The 22,256-nt window shown below is 42.7% G+C and overlaps 2 protein-coding genes across 5 annotated transcripts in view; one reads left to right on the top strand and one right to left on the bottom strand.

Moving 5' to 3' along the window:
- The window catches only part of PLEKHB2 (pleckstrin homology domain containing B2), a 418,604-nt gene that overhangs the window by 370,006 nt on the left and 26,342 nt on the right, over positions 1-22,256 (top strand). The gene's annotated exons all lie outside the window — the stretch shown is intronic.
- On the bottom strand, positions 1,813-22,173 carry FAM168B (family with sequence similarity 168 member B). Of its 2 annotated transcripts, none has more exons than XM_052685591.1 (7): positions 22,043-22,173; positions 15,513-15,593; positions 11,528-11,611; positions 10,212-10,354; positions 9,170-9,347; positions 7,732-7,861; positions 1,813-6,871 (listed from the first exon to the last, which is right to left on the bottom strand). In XM_052685591.1, exons 2-6 carry the CDS (start codon positions 15,580-15,582, stop codon positions 7,749-7,751), a joined length of 588 nt encoding a protein of 195 aa, XP_052541551.1. In that variant the 5' UTR covers positions 15,583-15,593; positions 22,043-22,173; the 3' UTR covers positions 1,813-6,871; positions 7,732-7,748. The 2 variants fall into 2 exon arrangements, with proteins under 2 accessions (XP_052541551.1, XP_052541555.1); XM_052685595.1 differs by lacking the exon at positions 22,043-22,173 and adding an exon at positions 18,507-18,527.

Raw genomic sequence — 22,256 nt, forward strand, 5'->3', positions numbered from 1 at the left:
CGACGATCAAACGCAGCCCTGTAACTGTGTTCTGCACAACTGATTCCCCCATGTGCCAGAAGCAGCAGCCTGCCTGCACATCCATTACCCAGCCCTGCTAGGTTTGGGGTTTGACATTCAGCAACCTGAAGCAATATACCTCCTACATAAATCTTCACGTCAAGATAAACTGACACTTCGGCTTCAGCCACGTTAGCGCTCTAGCAACAAAAGAAGATACAGCACTCATCTCCACTTCATAGTTTCTCACTTTCATCCTTGTTAAGGTAAGGCTGGGAAAAGTGTAACTGCAGACAGGTTTTCCCCCCCTCCTATTTCTGAAGTTTCACATTGTCCAGCACCATTCCTGCCCAGAAAAAAAAAAAACCTCAAGCTATTGTGAAACACTACAAAATAGATGCACATAGCCCCAAACCAAAGGTCATTCCTCCAGCACACAGAAATTGCAGCACTACAGCCCCCTGCAGCCACCAAACGCCTCTTCCTGCTGTACATTCCCCTAGTTATCACATCGATCCCATCTTAACCTGGGCTACCAGGACAGGATAGTTATCAGGCTGTCTGGACTTTGGAATAAAATACAAGAGAGCAATTGCTCGCCCCGCACATCAGTGTAAATAGGTAATGCAAAAAACCCTTTACTACACCAGCACTGCGATGGATGTCTCCTACAAAACTCCCAGCTATTGAGGATCAGAACACAGCTCCTAACTGCAGCACAGCTATCGACAAAACTATTTCTGCTGCCTGGATCAATGAACCAACGAGCACTGGAGCTTAAAATGTAATAACGTGTGCTAGAGAAATAAGAATGTGTAGTAGAAAAAGCCAAACTTGCTTTTTGTCCCTAATTTTTAACAGGAAAACCTGAAACTTAGAACTTGCTTTAGCTTTATTTCTGATGGTCTCTAATGGAATAGTTGTTTTTCTAGAAATGGCTTTGGCTGCTACCAAGTGTTCAAAGCTGCCTCTACAACAAGGGCAGCCCTTGTCAGTACACCTGCCTTCACAGAGCCAACAGCCACTCACACCAATCAGCAGCAGAGGAACAGGCATTATGAAATGAAATGGGGAACTGGGAAAAAGCAGACGTGGGCTGACCTTCCATCTTGGGAGACCCACAGACATTTAAACAAACAAAAAAATCCCTCACACCAAGAAGCCACTTCAAGAACAGGATCCCTTCAATATTCTTCTCTTCCACACGTCGCTTCTCACAGCACTGTTCCTCGGTATGCTATTTCTGGGTTCCTAGAATGAACAAGGACAGCCTGTCAGTCCAAGCAGCACCGCATGCCATCGGTATCCGTCCTCCCCTGAGATGCTCACAGTGCCACTGCTGTGCCATTCACACCCACCCATCCTCTAAGGAAACAGCAGACTGCCCATGCATTGCACCTACTTATTCTTTTCCCTCTGGAGAATACAAAATACTGACTTTGAGGTTTATCTGTTCGACACCTGTCATCTCAGGGACACCGGTAACCCGACATCAAATAAACTCCGTGGTGTTGTGAAATGTTAAGAGTTTTATTTGCTTTGCTTTAAACTTCTTTGATGCCCAGAAACATCAATAAAAGCGCCACCGAACCCCAGGAAGCGCCTCGAAAAGGAGCCAGGCAGAGTTGCAGCATCGTCGCAGTTTTGTCAGGCAATGCAAACGTTCCACCCTGGCAAGACTCATCACTGTGCTCTGTGAGCCACAGAGAAATCCTACTGAGAAAGCCCACTTTGGCACCTCGCTTCGATTTCATTCATTTAAAGGCAGAACATCTCCTAAGTGGACCACGTCACCGAAAAACAACCCCACAATAAGCAACACAAGTCAATCTTTATTGAAAACTGAAGTATTAATACATAACAATTCTTGTTACAATAAACGTGCTTTTAAGAATTTAAATCTGAGCTCATCTACTCATTGAATTGCATAAAAAATAAAAAAAGTATGAATTTTCACAATTGAACTGGCTCAGAATGGGATCTCCACTCTTTGTGTTGATGTGGTAGTTCAATGCAGGAGTGAGTGATGCCTTAAAACTTATCCTGGAAGACAACATTGACCTAAACTTAAAAAAAAAAAAAAATAATGTACCAATACAACTGTTTGTAAGACAGTTTTTAAAAAGTCATAAAAAGGAAACCTGTGTCTATTTCATAACAAACATGGAGAACTATTACTGGGGCCTCTTGCACTTCCATTGCATGCACTCACTTTTCCAATTCTTAGACATGAGGGCAGCCAATAATAGCATTACAATTAAAAAAGAAACACACTAACAAATTCATTCTACTTAAAACAAGTCTGTACAGCAGCCAGCTAAAAAAGCTTTCCCAGTTTGCCTGCTAAGTGCCCAAAAGTCACAACAGTTTAGAAAAGTCATGTTCACTTTCTTGGTGTTGAAACTTCAGAGCCCATACACTGTTTAGAACTTTGTTTTTTTATACACAAATGGACCCTTACTACTACCTGTGGAATTCAGATGTTTAAGTGTTATATTCAACATACAAAAGAAAAGGTTTCCTCATCCCCCAGATAAACACTGTTCTTCTTCCCTCTTTTCCCTCTGCAAAACCTCCCTTACCTTCTCCCAGCACACACACCCCCTAAAAGTTGTCCTCACTCACTACTTCAGAAACAACTCGGTGCTCTTTGAGGCTTGCACAATCCTAGCTTTGCTGCAGTCGCTCCTTTTAATTGCATTCTAACCCAACAAATCTCATTAGAATTGATAAGACACAAAATTAGCAAGCTGACACGTTATGTAAGAACCACCTCAACGAGCTTTACTCTGCACTGTTTTTTGGACAAGCGCTCACAAACACTTCAACGTGAGGACTCATGGATTGCTTTTGACCCTCAGCAAACATGAAGGTTGGCCAGTGACACCTGCTGGAGAAAACCACACACGGATCATACCAACTACCAGCTACCTACCAACTACTGCACAAACCACATCTGGGCAACTGCAAAGAACGACGACCACAGCTGTCCTCTTTCCCCACACGTTCCAGCTGAAGCATCACTACTGCTCATGTTCCTTACATGGGAGATTTCACATTACCACTCTCTGGTATGACTCTAAGCCTGGAGTTAAGTGGTGGCATCAGCTACTCAAGCAAAAATATGTTGCAAACCCAAATGAATGGTGCCTAATACCACGCTTAAGCACTGGGGAGCAATTCCAAGCCAGTTCTGACCATTTCTTGCTCAGATCCCTTCAGCAGCCTACGGCCCAAGTGACAGCGAAGCCACCCCACCGTGTGAAGAGCAGTCAGTGCTGGGTATCCTGGCATGCAACTCTGTACCATGAAGTATTGTCAGACAATGCTACGACACTGTGGTACTTACGGTTTGTTTCTTCCTCCAGTGGATGAAACGACACAAGGAAGGACTAAAGGAAAGGATTTTTCTTCCCTATCTACCACTGCCATCTCAGCTTTTAAGCATAGCAAGATCTAGTAGTAGGCTCTCTGTTCTCCCTCCAATTGCCTGGTTAATAACCACCGTGCCACTGACTAGGGCTACGTGCTTTTGGTGCCAATTATTAGCTATTTATATTTTGCTGCTGCTACATTTAAAAGACACTTTCATCAGTTGTCACTGACGTAGGGAATACTTCAGTCTTTAAAAAATATTTTACCTAAATCGAACACTTGAAATTTGAATTGGAAAAAAAAAAAAAAGAAAAAGAAAAAGAAAAATCTATTTTGGACTTCTCTCTGTTATTGCTGCAGTTATCTCTTCAGTTCCAGGTTTGAAGTAGTACTTTTTTTTTTTTTTAATCATATAAAGCTGCCATAAAAGTTTTCTTTTTTTTTTTTTCTTTTTTTTTTTCTTTTTTTTTTAAAGAGAAGCTTGATCTGAAATGTCTCTACAGCACGAGCTCTTCTCATTGTCAAAGAGCTCCCGTGCAAACATACTGCGCATTCATTTATAAAGGAATTCTAAGTAGGGAATGTTATATAAAAAGCAGGAGAGAACGTTTCGTAAGACCCTCACTGTGTAAACGCCTATTGAACGATGTACAGCTTCCCCCTCTGCTGTTTTGTATCCATGCTTTCTACTATTTGCAACAAAATACCATTAAGATAGTTATATACACACACACACACTCCCCGCCTGTCCCCTCCGCGCTGTGCTTTTGGTAACTTCCCATATCAAACTGCTGGAGATGTGCTCCACCCTCCCAGTACATTACAACTCATCAGAACTGGAAGGTGTGGTACCTCTTTTTTTTTTTTTTTAATAAGGAAAAAAAGGTAGTTTCCCCCTCGTGGATGAATCCCATAATGCAACTTAGGAAAAAAAAAAAAGTGCTCAAGCGTGACTGCCTAAAAGTTACAGAACGTTATAGGGACCAATTCCAAGATGGCATTTAGGAAACTGAATTGAGAGCAAAGAAGCAGGATGTTATGTTCATTCCTCAACCACTTTTCTAATGCAGCATTCATCGAATTTAACTCCTATGATTCACAAAGCTTTAGTCTATAGGGTGATGAGACGGGAGACAGCGAAGCTCTGAGCCTGTTCTGTACAGCTTCTCCTCAGCATAGCACTGGTTCACACCTGAACTCTCCTTAAAATCATGCTAAGACAACCAAAATGTCACACTACTTGCAAACTGAACAAATGGCCTGGATTCACATTCGCTGTACCACCCAGCACACCTGGCTACTCAAACCTGCTACACCAAAGGAATCGTTGAACAGACCTGACCCAAGGCAGCACAGATTCAAAATGGTTTGTCTGGGGTAATTTTCTGCTCCATATGGAAACATATGGAAATCCCTAAGCTGCAGTAAGTGCTCATGAGTAAGGTTTAAAGTACTTATTCCAACATCATTAATATTCAAGGCATTAAAACTAAAGGGGCTGTCTGTCCTCTGACAGTGATTCCTGAAAAATCATCCTAAACTTTATTTAAAAAACGTAGTTAAAAAAAAACTACAGAGAGTGCTTACTGTAAAAAATAAAGTTACTGAAGGCTCCAACCCCAGTTCACAAGGATCCCACCAGGGCAGAGTACTGGAATGGCAGCATCACATCAGCTCTGAAGCTACCCCAAGGTAGCTGCCAAACCTACAGAGGAGCAGAACACCCCAGAAAAACATTAATTAGATAGAGAATTAGAGAAAAAAAATTATCACTTCTGAATGGAAATTAGACTACGAGAACGATACAGCCTGATACACCTCTCTGTAAAGGCTTAAAAGGGAACAACATTTTATTTTCATTTACTGCATAATTTATTGCAAGCAGAATGTATATTAAAAAAAAACAAAAAAAAGTTGCATTTTTCTGACACTGTAAGTAAGCAGGTCTAAGAAAAACCTTGATTTCATGTGCAACATTTTACTTTGAAAATTTAAAATCTTCCTGGTGAGAATTTTGGTACAGAAATGGGTTCTAAGGTTAGCCCTTTATCACCACTGCATTTGCTTTGAGGTACTGTTTTAAAAACTGAAGTTGCAAGAAAGAATACCAGAAATGACTCATTGCAATGAAATGCTAATCTGCAGTCAGTCTTATTTGTACGTGCTTCCAAGTGCAATTTAGGAAGTTAAAAAAAAAAAATGCTACAAAAATACATCAAAACGCTGCAACCACCGAATGGCTCCCACTTCAATTACAAATATTTTCAGGAAAAAAAAAATAAAAATAAAACAACCAAACTATCTGAAACCTCTATATTCTGGCAGCCCTCTACAGCATATCTGTAGTCCATACTGCAAGTGGCTAACAAGGAAATTGTGTTAGAATGAATTGTTCCCCTTTAACAGACTCGTCAGGCACAGCAGCTTTCCTCAGGATAGCACGCAGCTGATCTCCCCATCTGCCACAGAAAGCCCTAATACTTCTTAAACATCAGGAAAGCACGCTGGGTCAACTGCACCTAAGTTTGCAACTGACTACAACATTCTTTAGGAAAAACAACAGTGATCTCTCCAACGGAGATCTGAAGGAAAGTGTTATTCTATCAGCCTGTGTGGCAGTCTCACTTTGACACATCTTGCATCGTATGAAAGGTAGTACTGGATATGTATCTCCCCAGGGCATGCAATTCATTACACAGGTCGCCTCCTACTATTCCTAACGGCAAGTTTTGCCTCAAGGAAGCTTGCTTTATTTACTCGCACACACAGCATTACCTTTGTCATTTCATTCTGACCCTTGAGAACAGCTCTATAACACTGAATCCATGTAACAAAAACGTAAAGGTATGAAGTAAACTAATGGCGTGCGGGATTCCTACAGCTTTTCTGCCTCATTTTCCAGTCACTCCAATTTAGTACTTGAATTTGAACAGAATACATCACTTAAATTAACAAAAAAAGTGCCCCTTTTAAACTGGCAATCCCATCAACCCAAAAAAGGTTGAAGCTCTTATCTACTGTATCTTACGGTAGTCTACAAAGAAACTCACTTTCATGATTCTACCTTTTAAGACCCTGCAAACATTACAACAGTGCATTAGTGATACAAGTTGTAAAATACTTCTCGGTTCCTTTGGATTTGCATATGATGGTTTTTGCATCAGTCACTGCAGGTAGATTGAGCAAGCTTTGTTTTTGTGTTTTAACATGCATTCAACTAGATATGGATCAGAATAAATTTATACTCCCTTTTTATCATTATAATTAGCTAAAAAATTGCAAGACAGTCCACAAAACAGGATTTGCTTTAAGACTAACTGCTGGAGTTCCAAGATGTAAGATATGCAGCACTGGAAAATCTTCAGTGATCAGGAATTAGTAGTGTTTAGCCAAGTGTTGAAAGCATTCAGAAGAAGAGTCCTGGTTGGAGGCATGAGGGCTTCAGCACCAACTTTTAAACCTCAATTTCTTGATTGCATATCTCCCATCTTCAAACCTACATTGAGGGGAAGGAAGATATTCGATTAAGCGAGATACTATTAGAGGGTGGTAAGACATCCTACAACTGCATGCCCCACAGAGACAATACAAACACATCAGACATTCAGAAGTACCATACAGTGCTATTCCAGCACTCATCCACTGAAATCTACAGGCCTCTACATTAAAAATTCATTACGCTGATTTTCTCCCATCATCTGTGCTCCAGCTTTCTACTGCCATAGCAGTTTTGTCTTAGAAGAAGGTGTAATCCTAAAAAGGTATTTTAAGCCTAATGAAATTACCTTAGGTTAGATACAGTGAAATTCTCACTTTTTGCACTAATGTAACTTGACATTTTTGGCTGAAACAGTGAAACGTTTCAAGTTTGTGTTCCGTAGCATAGCATCAAAGCAAAGCCCAACACAGATGCTGCTCTGTTAACTCAAAAGGCAAATTCTGAACTCCCAATCACTGGCACAGAAATCCAAAGAGAGTTAGAACAAAGTTAATAATGTTACCATAAACTACAGTGACAAAGTGACCAACCAAACTAGAATTTTCCATTTCATTTCAAATGGAGCAGTTACTGATACAGACTCAAAAAACAACAACCAGCAGCAAAAGTGAGGATCCCCAAAACATTAATCTTTGTGTTTATTTGACACACACACTACACTCCCCCAAATCCCACTTCATAGTAAGATTTCAAAAATCAAATCTCTTTCCTCAAACCCACAATCTCATTTATGGTCCGTATCAGAACTCCTCCCACAGTGACTACAAAAAGCACGAGCTGAAGCTTATCCCCCCCAAACAAATTTTTACTAATAAATAACAACAACAAACTGCTTTCAGTCTAAACCAACAACTTACACTGACTGCCAGGATGATCACCACTGTGGGGGCACATAACTATAGGTTGGTGTTCCTGGAGCCCGATATGTGGGCATAGTAACTGGATGAGGGGCTACTGGAGTTGGGGAATGAGTTGTCAACAAAGTTCCTAGGAAGAAGAGGACATACATATATTTAAAAGGAAGCACACATTCTGGTATAGCAAAACATACAGGAGAAACTAAAAATCTTACAGCTTGTTCATATTCCCATTTAAAATTACCAGCCTCATTTTGCACTCCAGACCTAATCTTCCTTCGAACATTTAAGCAACTGTATCATTTTGATGCTTAGTCCAACACAAAGATGCTCATGACTTACAAACAGCTTTAGCAGAAGCCTTGCAACATAAGCAGATTATTCACTGAAATACTTTTTCCCACAGCCAGCATTACAGGCCAGAAGAATATTTGATGGTGGAGATAACTCGACTGACAAATCAGAATAAATTACTTCTCGTTTGCATTAGCACAGATACAGGTTGTTGGTTTTTGTTTTTGTTTTTTTTTTTTTTACAGACAAAGAGGGGGTTCAGAAACAGGCTGAGATAGCAGGATCTTAACAGCTTCACTCTGCAGTGCTTTGTAATAATAAAAAATACCTGGCATAAGCATGCCCACACACGAAACTGAAAGCCTTCTAGTTAGTTCAGTTTGTGTCACTACCCTAGATCTGAGATTCCCCCAGATTAAGTGATCAATTTGATGAGATAAAGAATAATCTGGAAACAAGCTCATGGCACTCATTTTTTAAACTACCAAATTGAGAATCATTTGAGAGAATGTGGACATTCCTCAGTGAGTTACACTGAGTAACAAAGCACAGAACTCTTCAGAAAAAGACTCACAGATGAGTCTACATAGCAGTTAAACATCATCTCCAAAACTCTGTAACTCAAAGTCTGCAGAGTCAGGAAGCAAGCTTTCCTAACAATTGCCCATGACAGAAAGGACCCCCGTGCAGTGCAAACACACAGAGGTCAGCAACAGAAGGGCAGGCCAAGAGCAAGGGTTCAGCCTTTAGAGGCTGCCGTCTTCATCCAGGTACAGAGAAAGGTTTGGAGAGGAGGAATGCAGAGCCTTTACGTTGATTAGAAGCAAGGGATACAAAAACAGATGAAATTCCATAAAGATACACACAATTACCATACTACTGTAACACCAGTATCTGAAACAATAATGCTAATATCCCCATCACTACAGCTGATCAAATCAGTGGAGAAGTAACCACCCAGATCTAGGCTGGAGTCAGTGTGAAGATGCTGGTCTGGATAACCTACAGAAGTCCCTTCTAATAGCACTAAGTTTATGGTTCTGCACAGCACATCTCTGGCATCGCATTTTATAACGCAGTAATGTTTTCCTTCAAATAAAGCAGAGCTTCATCAAGAAGACACAAGGGTTACAAGTCCACCTACCTGCTGACATTGCCATAGTAGTCCCAGCCACCATCCCCATGGTCACACCGTTTCCTCTTGGTGGTGGAATAGGAGCAGGGTACATGGTTGCTGGCATGCCATTAGGCTGCACAACTGTGGTGTGGTGAATTACGTGGGGTGGTGCTGCATATAAAGGCTGTGTGTAGTAAGTGCCTTGCTGTTGAGAAAAAGCAAGTTAAGCAATTACTGTGTACCTTTTGGGGAAATAAAAAACAGGCTATCTTCTTTCACTAAAACCTGTTAACATTAGCCCTTCATTTTAAGGCACTTAGTATAACATTCAAACATTCAAGAGGCAAAAGTAGCTCTCCCATGCTGACTGCACCTTCAGCAACAAGGTCTCTTTGTTTCACATCTTTTCATACATTAACACATGAAAGAACATCTTCCACAACTTTTTATTCAACTGTTTTTGGTTAAAGAATCTCAGGTTTCTGACAAATCCAAGTACACTGAGCAGTCTGGATAAACCCTGCTACATGCTCACCAATCCCCTTCAACTAACACACCACGTGAATTTCTTCCACAGAAGCACCTACTTCTCCCCCAAATATTGCGTTTATCAAAGCTCTTCATTCTGTCCTTTCTAGCAGTTCTCAACAGTTAGCCTGTTAAAATAGCCTCAACAATTTTCAAGAGTTTTTAAGCCAACTTGGTAACTTCTTAAACAGTAACAGAGACATCCTAAAAAAATAAAAAAAAATAGTGCTAGCTTGTGACCATTTTTGACAAACTGCTGTAGTAGTTACAGCTTCTAGCACTCTGACTCTAACACTCAGCTACTGGAACTAGTCTGTCTTCAAACACTGAACATTTGATCAGTGAGCAGAGCGTGACCATCACGTAAAACGAAACATAAACTGCACAGATGTAACACTGTAAATGACTGCATTAAGAATTCTCACTGTTGGCAGCTAATTATTCTTTTCAACCCCACGAAGGAATAAAATGCAAGCAGGTATTCCAGTGTAGGCAAAGCACTACCCAACCAGATAGCAATTGCTTGGTTTTGCTCACTTACCTGTGCATATGGATTCTGCTGTGGATAGGCACTTCGGACTGGATACACAGCAGTCTGGTAGGGATTTGGTGATGAGGAATACGGCGGGACTGCACCACTAGTGGGTGAACAAGACACTTTATAAGGAGTGCCTGGTGTATAACCTGGAAACAAAGGTAAATCTGCATTAAAAATACAAAAAAAGTGTCAGTACACTGCTTTATGATGTCACATCCTGGGCAGCAATTTTCTTAATTCCTGATTTCCTCTATCTTCATGTGAGTACTTAGTAGCCTAGCCTTAATATCCATGCACAAGTTATATCTCACAGTCAGTACTGATAACATCTGTATGTAACACCTGACTGTCTCAACTAAGAATGAGGAGCTGTTGTATTACTGCATCCACCTGCTTTTCCACTCGCTGGATTCTGTATAAAAAGTGGCTTTGGATTTTAGTAGTAGTATTGTTAAACATCTGGATTCAGTGTATTAGACAGTAGTCCTACACAGGAGAATTTGGTACATGTTACCATCAGCCCATCTCGGCACAACCAATGTTGTAATGACAGGAGATGATGGGTAGCTACCTTCTCCAGAAGAAGAAACAAAGCACAAGAAAAACAATTTCTAAGGTCAGAACTTTTCTAAGACCTCAAGATGGCCTTTTGGAGAACAGAGACAAAAATATGTTTCCTCCACTTCAAATGAAGTTTATTCATATTTGCTTGTTGGCATTTTATGGACGGCAAGTATGAAAGAGATCCTACCTTTAAAATATCAATGTTGTGGTTCACTACAACTGCAAACTAGACTCCAAAGGCACCTGAGTATCTTTAAACCTCCTTTCAGTATACTCCAGATATAGTCATACCCTTAATAATCACTTAAGAATAATTTTTATACATTAGAGCAAGATGACAACTCCACTTCTGCAGGTACAAGTAGCAACTGCTGGCTCAGGTTCTACCTAAAGACAGACAATCCTTTCACAATTCCTGCAGCTCTCATCAGAGGCACAGTCTCAGGATTTCATGAAGAATGCAACAGCCTCATGAAAAGCACCACTGCTGCCACAGTACCCTGCACACTACAACCCCTAAATTATCCTATGAGAGTGGGAATACGTCAGCTGAAGCACCCAGCACTAATGGTAGATAAAAAACAGCTCTGACCTACTCCAACAAAGTACCTGCGCACTGAAGAAATCTCAGCTCTCACGTGGGCCCACAGAGCAGGTGTTACTGTAAGGCCCAACAGCTTTTCCTTATTCTTAGTTCTTGGCTCCAGTAACTTCTGAATTTCAGGCTATTGCTTAGACACCCCTATTACACATACCTGTTTGGAAGGTAGGATTTGCTCCAGGATACATATTAGGGGAATAGGCAGGAGCAGCCGCTGCATAGCCCATTGGGAAGCCAGCTGGAAGAAAGAGCACATCAAAGTTATTCCTAGACTGACTGCACAGCCTAACCAAACTTTATTCTTCCTGTGCACCCTTCAATCGAGACGAACCAGCAGATGCCTTCTGATGATGCTTTCTCAGCGTGCCCCTCCTCTCTGAAGCCACCTGAAGCTGAGGGGACCCCTCAGCAGTCACAAGGGCCATTCTCTTCAGCAAACCTTGGCGCTGGCCACACAGCTATTAAGTTAGATAGACAACAGAGTCCTGTGCAACTATCCAAGATTCCCTAAGTTTTATGACCTGATGAAAATGTTCATATGGTAAAAAAAAAAAAAAAACAAAAAAACAAAAAAACCACCTCTACTTCACATAAATAATGAAATCCCTCAAAGTCGGAGCACCTCTGACTTCCCAGTGAGAGAGGTCACAAGCAGAAAGTACAAAGCAGCCTCAGCTGCTTTTGATACAGATACACCATACTCAGGTGTGACAGAAGACAGTGTTTTAGCACTGTGCTATGATACTCAACAGAAACAATTGTGATCCACTCAGGCAACAGCAAAACACAGGGAAACACTTCTGCACCAGCATTTGTGAACCACTAGGGCTAAATTATTACGCACCCGATATTTCAAAGATACAAAGTTTGCTAGATTTTAATTTCAAATTCAATGGATAAAATTCTATGGATAAAATGCAAGGACTATTCACATCATCACTGTCAGTTTCAAAACGCTTCTCACATTTGAAGCATCCCTGCTTTCTCCAACTATGAAGTGCTCAGAGTTACTCTCTGCAACAATAGCTATGCTTACCTTGGGACTGACTGAGCACCCTTAGCTTTATAAAGCACTTTGCAAATGTATCAAGCTGCATGCAACTGGCATTACTGTGAGCCAGATCCATTCTGACCACTTAAGAGAAGCATCAGGCTTAAAATCAAAGACAACACACTAGTCATAACAACTTTTCAGAGTGTAAACAGCTCTGAAGATTTCAAACTCGCCATCTCCTAGCGAAGTCCTCCATACAGTTCTACACCTGACTTCACAACTGCAGCATTATTTCTTGCATCATTTTTCAGTTCTCCATTCTTCACAGGTTTAGCTCCACAAAGAGCTCTGAACCAGACAAGTTCAGTTACACCAAACAGCAGCTTTAACTTCTAGATACAACTTTAATCCACCTGAGAACACTTGGATATTGATTCCTTGCTACTGTAAACCAATCCAACGACTTCAAATAGATGTAGTGCAATACAAGCAGCTATTAAATATGCAACAGCTTTACAAACACAGCGCCTTCAAATAATACACTCCTCCTAACTGTATGCTCACTACTTTCTATTATCACGCAGTCCATGTAAATTCAATGATCCTGAAAGGAGAATCTGTAGTTGCTATATTAGTAGAGGCAAGAAAAGGAGACTTAGTCATGCAATTATTTTAAAGAAAAAAACCTAATGTCTCAGAATCATAGAATGGTTTGGTTTGGAAGGGTCCTTTGAAGACCATCTAGTTCCATGCCCCCCATGTCTATGGGGATATGCTAGTCTACTTTTCACTTTACAGGATGCTTTGTGTTTATCCCATGGTCTTTAAGTGTGGATGAGAGAGCTCAGTAAGCTCCATCAGCATCACGGGCAGAACCAACTGACAAGGCTGAACTCAGGAGTCACACTTCCAGAAATTGACTAACTTCTGCAGGCAAGAATGGAAAGCCACCAGCTTGAAATACGGCAATTCCAGCACATTTATACCGTCTTTAAATTCCATGTATTTCAGTTATGCCAGTTTATGGCAATGCAAAGACCAGCAGATCTATCCATGTATGTACAGGACAGTTGCATCTGTAACTTCTCATCTGTTATTCTATCATTCCTGTGTGGTTTAAACTGCTGTTTACAGGTCTGTAATAGTCCATTCTCCTAAGTAAACTGAAGTACTACTTAGATAAGACTAAATGATGACTGAAGAGCAACGTGTGAACGGTTGTAAGTACAAGGGAAACCCTGGTAAATAAAAATCTGTGCTTAGAAAATGAAAGGAGATAAAAATATCAGTTAGTATCCAGCACCCTGTTGTATCGAAAGAGCAGAGCTGGCAGCGTAAGGGAGGGGGCAGACCCCCTTTTCTCTGTCCTTACAAGGCCCCACCTGCAGCACTCCAGCACAAGAAAGGTGAGCTGCTGGAGCAGGTCCAGAAGAGGCACACAAAGATGCTCAGAGGCTGGAGCACCTCTCCTATGAGGAAAGGTTTAAGAAGTTGGCCTGTTCAGCCTGGAAAAGAGGAGGCTCCTGGGATATTATGGCCGTCTAGCGCTTACTGGGAGCTTATAAACGGGGAACAACAACTTTTAATAAGGTCTGATAGTGATGGGGACAAGGGAGAATGGATTTTAACTAAAGGAGGAGAGATTCAGATTAGATGTTAGGAAGAAATCAATTACCTAGAGAGCAGTGAGGCCACGGCACTGCTGCCCAGAGCTGTGATGCCCCATCCCTGGAAGTGCTCAAGGACAGCTTGAATGGGACCCTGGGCAGCCTGAGTTGGTAGGGGGCAGCCAGCCCATGGCAAGGGGTTGGAAACAGATTATTATTAATGTCCTTTCCAATTGAAGCCATTCTGTGATTCTGTGATGTATGCTGTAATAATCTTTATCTCAGTTTGAAGAAAGACTTGACAAATCAATTACGAATATAGAGATAATCGTACTGCAACATTAAGTAACTGCTGCTCACCTTACCATAAAATTGTTATAGACCATATAGCCAATTAAGATGGAGAGTAAAGACCACCCTGCAAGACTTATCAGCTTTACAATTCACAACTGAACCACTCCAGTCACTCAACAGACTTAAACACTGCAATACAGGACTTTTTTGCTTTATCAACACTGTAGAAGAAATTCATAAAGCTACACTATCTTGAAGATAAAATGAAAGGACCTAAAAGGGAATCAATAGACTGAAAGATAGAAGGGTCTATAGAGAGATCTAATCAAAAGCCAACTCACACATCACTATTTAAAGAGGAAACACAAAAATGGAAAAGAGGAGCTCCAGTACTTGACTGAAGTTGCACCACAAATTTTAAAACTGTAGATCAGTAGGAAGACCTAGAACAGAGATCATTAACATTAACTGTTGTGCTGAATGACTTCTAGCTCCCAACACAGATCTATCTGCCTGCGAAGGCAGCACGTTTGGATACATAAAGTCACAGCACATAAAATTGCAGTTGATCGACCATGCAGACTCTCCTAGAATGGAATAATTAACTTATACCACAAAGGTTAAAAAAAAAAAAAAAAAAAAAAAAAAAAAAAAAAAGGCTGTTTGAAATGCTTCACAGAGGAAATGGCTTCTTTTTGGCCTCCTTGGAAAGTTCTGTCTGTCCGCAAGTAATTATTGCTTTATTAAACTTCTGAACTACAGAGAGATCAGAAACCAGAACGCTCACACTGAGCATTAGGTAGGAGGGTGGAAAACAGAGAGAAACTTGAAAACAAGTGAGAAGCAATGAAAGCAAGAAATACTTTTACTTCTCTGTTTTTAAAGTACTTTTTGTGATTTTCTTGTCCAAACTTCAGTGCTGCTTTCTCTTGTTAGATTGTTAGATAGACAAGTGCTAATTCTTGTTAACAGTGTCAGTCAGCTAGAATAAAGAAGACTGGCTCCTCATCTTGCAGGAGATAATTATGTGAGCTCCCCAAATAAGTTACTTTGCAAGACATATTAAGATTATTATAAAACAGCACAACTAACACAACTTCTGAAATTCCACCTTTTAAATTAAAAACAAAACAAGAAACCACAAACAAAAGATCACCACACAGAACCCACTAATGAGCAACTACTCCTTGATTGCAGAGACTAGCAGACCGAAGTTTAATTGAAAACAAAAATAAGGGAGTTACCTGGATAACCAATTCCTTTGGCATTTGCATAGGGAACCCCAGAAGATCCAGGGCTATACACAGGATTCATGATTTCAGTAACTATCAGGAAAAAAAAAAGAAACACAAATTTACTCAAGTACAGTGAAAGCTTGACATCTCAGCAATTAAAAAATGTAAGCAGAACTGAAGAAAAGGAATAAAAAGCAGCAATTCCACTGCTCACACCATCAGAAAACCGCAGTTAGAAAGCAAGACAGAGTTATCGCAGAATTATGTTTCCAAGCATCACTAACTCTCATTCAGGTAGAGAGCCTCCTGCAAATGAAGCATTCTCTGCTGCAGCTCATGCTTCCAAAACAGCTCCACCCCAAAGAGCTTCCCATGGCACACAGCTCCACAGCCCACTGCAGGAGCAGCAGCCTTCCCACCAACCTGTCATTTACCACCTATCGATGTTGGTTTCCTCCCCTTTCTCCACTGAAGCATCCAGCCAAGGGATGCAAATACTCTGTTACTATTGGTAGTACAAGACCAGGATTCCAATCCTTTGCCACCACTAAATTGAGCCGCTGTCAACAGCCCAAGTATCGTAGAAATAAGTGGAAAGAGACCTATATTTGAAAGGTAGCTCCACTGCTGCTACGTTCTTCAGAGCATGAGATGAGCTGGCAACCAGGTCCACTCATTTCTGGTTCTGTGTATATAGGTACCTTATTGGTGTGTGAATAATTAGCACTGCTGTCAGGAATAAAACCAAGCACCAAGGTTTTCAAGCAGACCTTGCACATAAACACCAAGGCAAGTAAAATGGCACAGCAGATGTGTAAGCCTTTCTAGTAAGTCTGAGTACATCTAGGCACAAATCGCATCAGAGCTCATCAAGCGCCTCCTGCAAGAGAACTGCTTGCAACTACTCCTCTAATATTTTACAAAAAAAAAAAAAAAAAAAAAATCCCCATATTTTAACCCAATTACCTTCAGCCTTCTGATTCTCTGCGTGTGTTTACAGCTGCTGTGAGTGCAGGTGTCAGTCTGTCACCACAAGCAGGCTCTGATGGCACAAGAGCAGGCTCGCTATGAAAGCAGACTTTCTCACTAAGTGCTGATACCTGGTACTTGAGTCACTTCCTCTTCTGCACCTCAAGATGCACAATCTTAAAGGAACACTGTGTTGTTAAGCAGTTACACCACACTATTTTAATTACAGAATATGTTATGGCAGCAATCTGAGCTAAGTCTATCAAGATAGGTGTCCTGATAAACCTATGGCAAGCAACCACATGAAGCACATGCAGTTTGCTTTCTAAAATGAGTAACACTAAGTACAGCCCTGCTGCAAGAGTCTTACTATTTTTGCTTTATTCAGGAACTGGGTGAGTTTTAAGGTCGCTCCCAACCCAAATCATTACGTGATTCTATGGAAGGGACTCTAATTTACTTGAGAATTTCCAATCTTCCCTTATTAGTTCCCTCCATCTCATTCGCATCTTTGCTTCTCTTCCACTGCTGAATTTGTCACATTTTTGCCTCCAAGCTTATAAAGCCTCTGAAAGGCTCAACCCTAAACTGAGGGCAAGATACACCCTTCTACTCAAAACAAACACTCTCCACTCTCCCACAAACCCACATCCCTACAAATACCTCCTTGCAGTCCATGTGACTAGAAGGGAAGAGGACCCTTTGATCACACTGCGCCTCTGAATGACAAGAAGGAAGCAAGAAATAAGCCTGGGAAAACAGCAATAGTACTCTATGAATATTTGAGTAAAATAACAAACCAATAACCAACAACCATTAGGTCTATGAGTAGTCAATGACTGCAGGAGAACACAAGGACATACATCCTGGGGGATGTACAGGAAAGGTCAGGCAGCTCAGACTTGATCTTAAAAGAAGTGGTGATTAAGAAAGGGCAGAAACCACAGCACTGCAGACCTGCAGACTGGCTTACTGGAAAAAAAACAAAGTCAACTTCCACTTCAAATGAAACCATGCCTTCAAACTCACAAGCACTCATCTCAGTCAGCATAGTTAAAGCGTGTGCACACGCACACAAGCACAATTTCAGCTGTACAGATACGTGATTTTCACCACTGCTGCTTTTGCACTGAAATGCAGAGAACTGCCCATATGCAAAAAGCACTCAAGTTTTTATACTGTAGACAAAACTTTGGATCCAATTCTAAATTAAAATAATTATTTTCAGGCCTTCTCTGAAGGACCCAGCATTGTGTAAACATAATTATACACTATTACCCAGCGGTTGCAATCGTCCCACCCTTAGTGTAATTGTACTTGGAAGTGCATCTGTTACAGTGGAACACAGAACTCTGCAGTCCACCTTTCCATAAGGCTTAAAGTCCACATCAAACACAAGGAAAAGCAGTCTGAAGAGAACCCAGAGATGTGTGTTTTTCAGCCTTTCTGTTGGCATCCCCTCCAAAGCATTCTCATGCTAATGTTATGTAAATGTGCCTACAGTGCATCACCTGTATAAAAATTGCACAGTCAACTGCATATAAATTACCCAGTCAACTAATTCCTTCAGCTGAAGTGAAGCTAATCATATTTGTTAAAGATACTCTGATTAAAAAGATTTTGCAAGCATGCTTGGCAAGGGCAAACGCTTCACCTTCCATTCTTTCCCAAAACCAAACAATCCAACAGTTCTGACAAAGCCTGTTACATCTCATCCTGGGACAGACACAATGTCAATCACCCACCCTCTTTTTAAAGCCAGGCTTCGGGGAGCTGAGCACAAAGACCAAGCATTGCTAGTGCTGAAGCTCCAGCACTCCACATGGAATGCTCTTTTCTTCCTGCAACAGGCAGAGCACGCACATTTCTCAGAAGTTTTGCTTTTTGCAATTATTTTACAGAGAAGTACGAATGCAAAAAAGGAGTAACAAAATGGGCTGTAGCAACTGGACAGATCAGTATGATGGGAAAGGCATTACAATAAGGTACCATGGCAGGACCAGCATGATAAAGGAAGGGCAGAAGATTGCTCACCTGTATCACAAGATTCCAGGTTTGCAAGGGAACGCTTCACCAAGGAGGGCTCTCCAGTAAGAGATCCTTCCCCAGGGGCAGTCAGCCCTTCAGTGAGGTCTAAGAGAGATGCAGCCAGGCTTTGCCAGCCCTTCCTGTCTTACAACCTTCACCTGTGCTCCCAGGGCTGACCCGGTCCTTTCTCCAGGTGCTCAATCAGTGGTTCAGGACAGGACTCAGCATTTCCCATACCCAGGCCAATCAAACAAATTACACACTCCTCTTCGACACTCATGTTTTCTCACTATTTATTTTACGCAGAAAAATTGTTGGCACAAGATCTGCTGAATGACACTTTGTGCTCCTTTTATTATAATTCTATCCTAGGAGTCAGGGAAAAATCTCTCTCGAATAAGTACCTTGCCTAAAGCACTCCACCATGTGCCTACCACCATTCATCACCATCATTCTTGTAAGTTAAGCAGATTCTCATTAAAACACTACATTACGTCACATCTGTCCATCCTTGAATACTTTCAGAATGCTCTTAGCATTCTAAAAGAGGAACTTGTAAACAATTCCTTAGTAGATGCTAAGTTAACTACCATCTTTGGAACGTTCAACATCTTCCCTGTTTGATTTCTAGTCAAAGCTTCAAAGAAGCAAAATTCCTAAAAGTCACACAATCCCAAAACTGCAGGGGTTGGAAGGGACCTATGGAGATCAGCTACAGTCCAACCCCACCTGCTGAAGCAGGTTCCCTAGAGCAGGTTGCACAGGAAAGCATCCAGGTGGATTTAAATATCTCCAGAGGAAGAGACCACACCATCTCTCTGGGCAGCCTGTGCCAGGGCTCTGTCACCCTCACCGTAAGGAATCTGTCTCTCATATTCAGATGGACCTTGCTAAGTTCTAGCAAGTTATGCTCCTTGTCCTGTCACCGGGCACCACTGGAAAGAGCCTGGCTCCAACTAAAGGAGCCCCGTCCTTTAGTTATTTATACGCACAAGATTCCCTCTCAGCCCTCACTGCTCCAGGCAGAACGGTCTCAGATCTCTCAGCCTTTCCCCATCAGGGAGATGCTCCAGGCCCTGACCATCTTTACAGCTCTGCACTGGTCCCTCTCCAGCAATTCCCTGTGTTCTGAGAGCTCAGAACTGGCCCCATTGCTACAGAAGTGGTCTCCTCAGGGCAGAGCACAGGGGGAGGATCACCTCCCTCACCCTGCTGGCACCCCCAGGTACCACTGGCCTTCCTGGCCACAAGGACACAAATCCAGCAGTTCTTACTCTAAAAAAGTTGTTTCCACTGCTACATAGCAAAGAAAATTATTTGGTACACCTCTGCTTTCCAAAGGACAGACTGTGATTACAGAATCAGCTGCATTAGTGTCTGCCAAGACTTCAGCCACTTCAGAGGAGGGCCTGACATCAGCAGGAATTCAACACTTCAAGTCTTCCCACACAGCATTGGTATTTGCAGGTAGCACATACTACACTTCTATTCAAGCTAGATGTCAAAACAGTTAATTGAATTTTACTAAACAACATTGCCCCTTGTTCCAAAAAGGGCAGGGACCCGTGGATGTCCGGGATGGTTCAGTGCTTACAAAGAACTGCTACATCCCTGCTCCCAGCACGCATTCCTGCTCTGGCATTCCAAATGGGAAGCGAGATCAGCTCAGTCCAGTGGCAGGATTCTGGCTTTGCTGGAGTTTTCTGGGCAGAGGTAGCTGCTGTGTTTCCTGCCCATCAATGTAAGAGAGCTGAGACACATCACCAAATGCACACGACTGCACTGGTTCCAATGCAAGAGAGAGAGCAGGCCCAGACAGCTGCAGCACAGTCTGGTAGAACCACAGCCTGGAGAAGGACAAGTAGCACATCTCCCCAAGTTCACACATAAAGCAAAAGACAAAGCTGGAAGCACCATTCACGAGCAAAATTTCCTTTGTTGCTCCAGTTACAAGACATCCCTTTCACAGAGGATAAGGAACACTGACAAACATCCCAGTTTCTGATTTGTCTGCTTGTGTACATGCAGGCATTCATTTTCTTACCTTTTAAGACCAAACAGGAATAAAGCACTTAAGAATGCTATTGGTCTGAAATAATTAAAAACCCTTATCTGTAAGTCTATTCTACTAGTTCTTTGGGATTTCTTTTCATTTCTGAAGGCTGACTGACAGAACTGAAATAGCCATACATTAACAACAATAGCACTTGTGCAAAGTGTGAGGAAGGACTGACACACAGTGCCTACATGTTGAAGACGCAACATAATTAGTTCCATTTATCATTCATACAAAGGAAACCTATGCAAAAACCTTAGTATTGAGATCCTGCTGGTGAGCCAATTTCATTTCTAAATTATGGTGTTCTGGTCTTCCAAATTTCAGCAACATCACCGATTTAAACAAACAAAAAAAAAAAAAAAAAAAAGCCATAACATCTATAACAATAGAGAAACTTAAATGGATTAGTACTTTTTGAAGCCTGCAGCTCCTTGCTTACTGCTGTTGCACAAGAAGAGGACATCTGCTAATTCCCATCCTTGCATCTCCAGCATGACTTGGAACTCACATACGTCAATGTTACTTGAAAAATGTGGAACAGCACAGCAAGTTTATCAATTCCTTAAGAGCTTCAGAAGCCCATCTATTACCAACATCGGGCAAGTTCATCAACAAGGAGACACACAAAAAACTTAAGTCTGAAAGATTTAAAATTTCACTTCACGAAAAATCCCATTCACGACATTCTGGTTACATTTGCAGGCTCTGCTTCTCAACAAATCGCTGTCCCATGGCATACATTCCTTTTGGAAACGAGAAGGAACCGTCACAAGTTCCAAACAGAGAGGGGTTCGCTGATGGACTCTCAGCCTCTCCCACGGCCTGAGCTGAAAGCTGAAGTATGAAATGAGCGCCACGGAAGGCAAAGGGCAGCAGAGGTGCTGTGACACCAACGACACACATTACAGTTCAACCACCTCGGGGCAGACACAAAGCCCGGTCCCGCTAAGCAGGACGCACAGCAGGACGAACGGCCCAGGAACAGAGCCGATCCCACACTGACAGCCAAGCAGCACTTCAGACAGAACTTCTGACACTTCTCAGAGCAGGAATTTCACCCTTTGTTCAGGACGCTCTGGATGAGCGCAGAAAGCACAGCCCGCACCGCGGCCCGGCCGACACTTCCTACCTCATCTCGCAGTGGCACCGGGACAAACCCGCCGCACACACCGCCTCCCGCCCGGCCGCACAAAGCAAACGCGGAGATGCGGCGGCGCAGCGCCCGGCCGCGGAGGGCCGCCCCGACACCTGCTCCGCGCTAAGCTCCGGCGCGGCCCCGCCCGGTGGCCACCGCCCGCCCGCCGCGGGACGATGGCATCTCCTCCGTGCCGCAGGGGCGCCGGGCCCGGGATGACGCGGCCGCGGCCCGCAGCCAGAGCGCGGATGGCCGCGGGCCCCCCAAGGCGCCTTACATAAGGGCCGGAGCGGCTCCGGAAGCGGGTGCCGCTCGCGGCCACAGCGGGCCTCAGCTCCGGGCACTCACCGGGCTGCGGCGCTTCGTGGTGGCGGTCTCGGCTGTCTCGCCGCGTGCGTAACGCGTAACGCGCAGTGCGTGCGTGAGGCGGCGGCGGAGGGGCGGGGCCGGGCGGGCGGTGCCGCCTGCGAGACGCGGTAGCCGCCGGGCAGCTTCAGCCGCTCCGCGTCCGGCCGCACCGAACGACTGCGCACCAACGCGGCGGCCTACGTCACTTCCGCGG

This window comes from Tympanuchus pallidicinctus, unplaced genomic scaffold, assembly GCF_026119805.1.
Source record: "Tympanuchus pallidicinctus isolate F22 unplaced genomic scaffold, pur_lepc_1.0 scaffold22, whole genome shotgun sequence".
Taxonomy (NCBI): domain Eukaryota; kingdom Metazoa; phylum Chordata; class Aves; order Galliformes; family Phasianidae; genus Tympanuchus; species Tympanuchus pallidicinctus.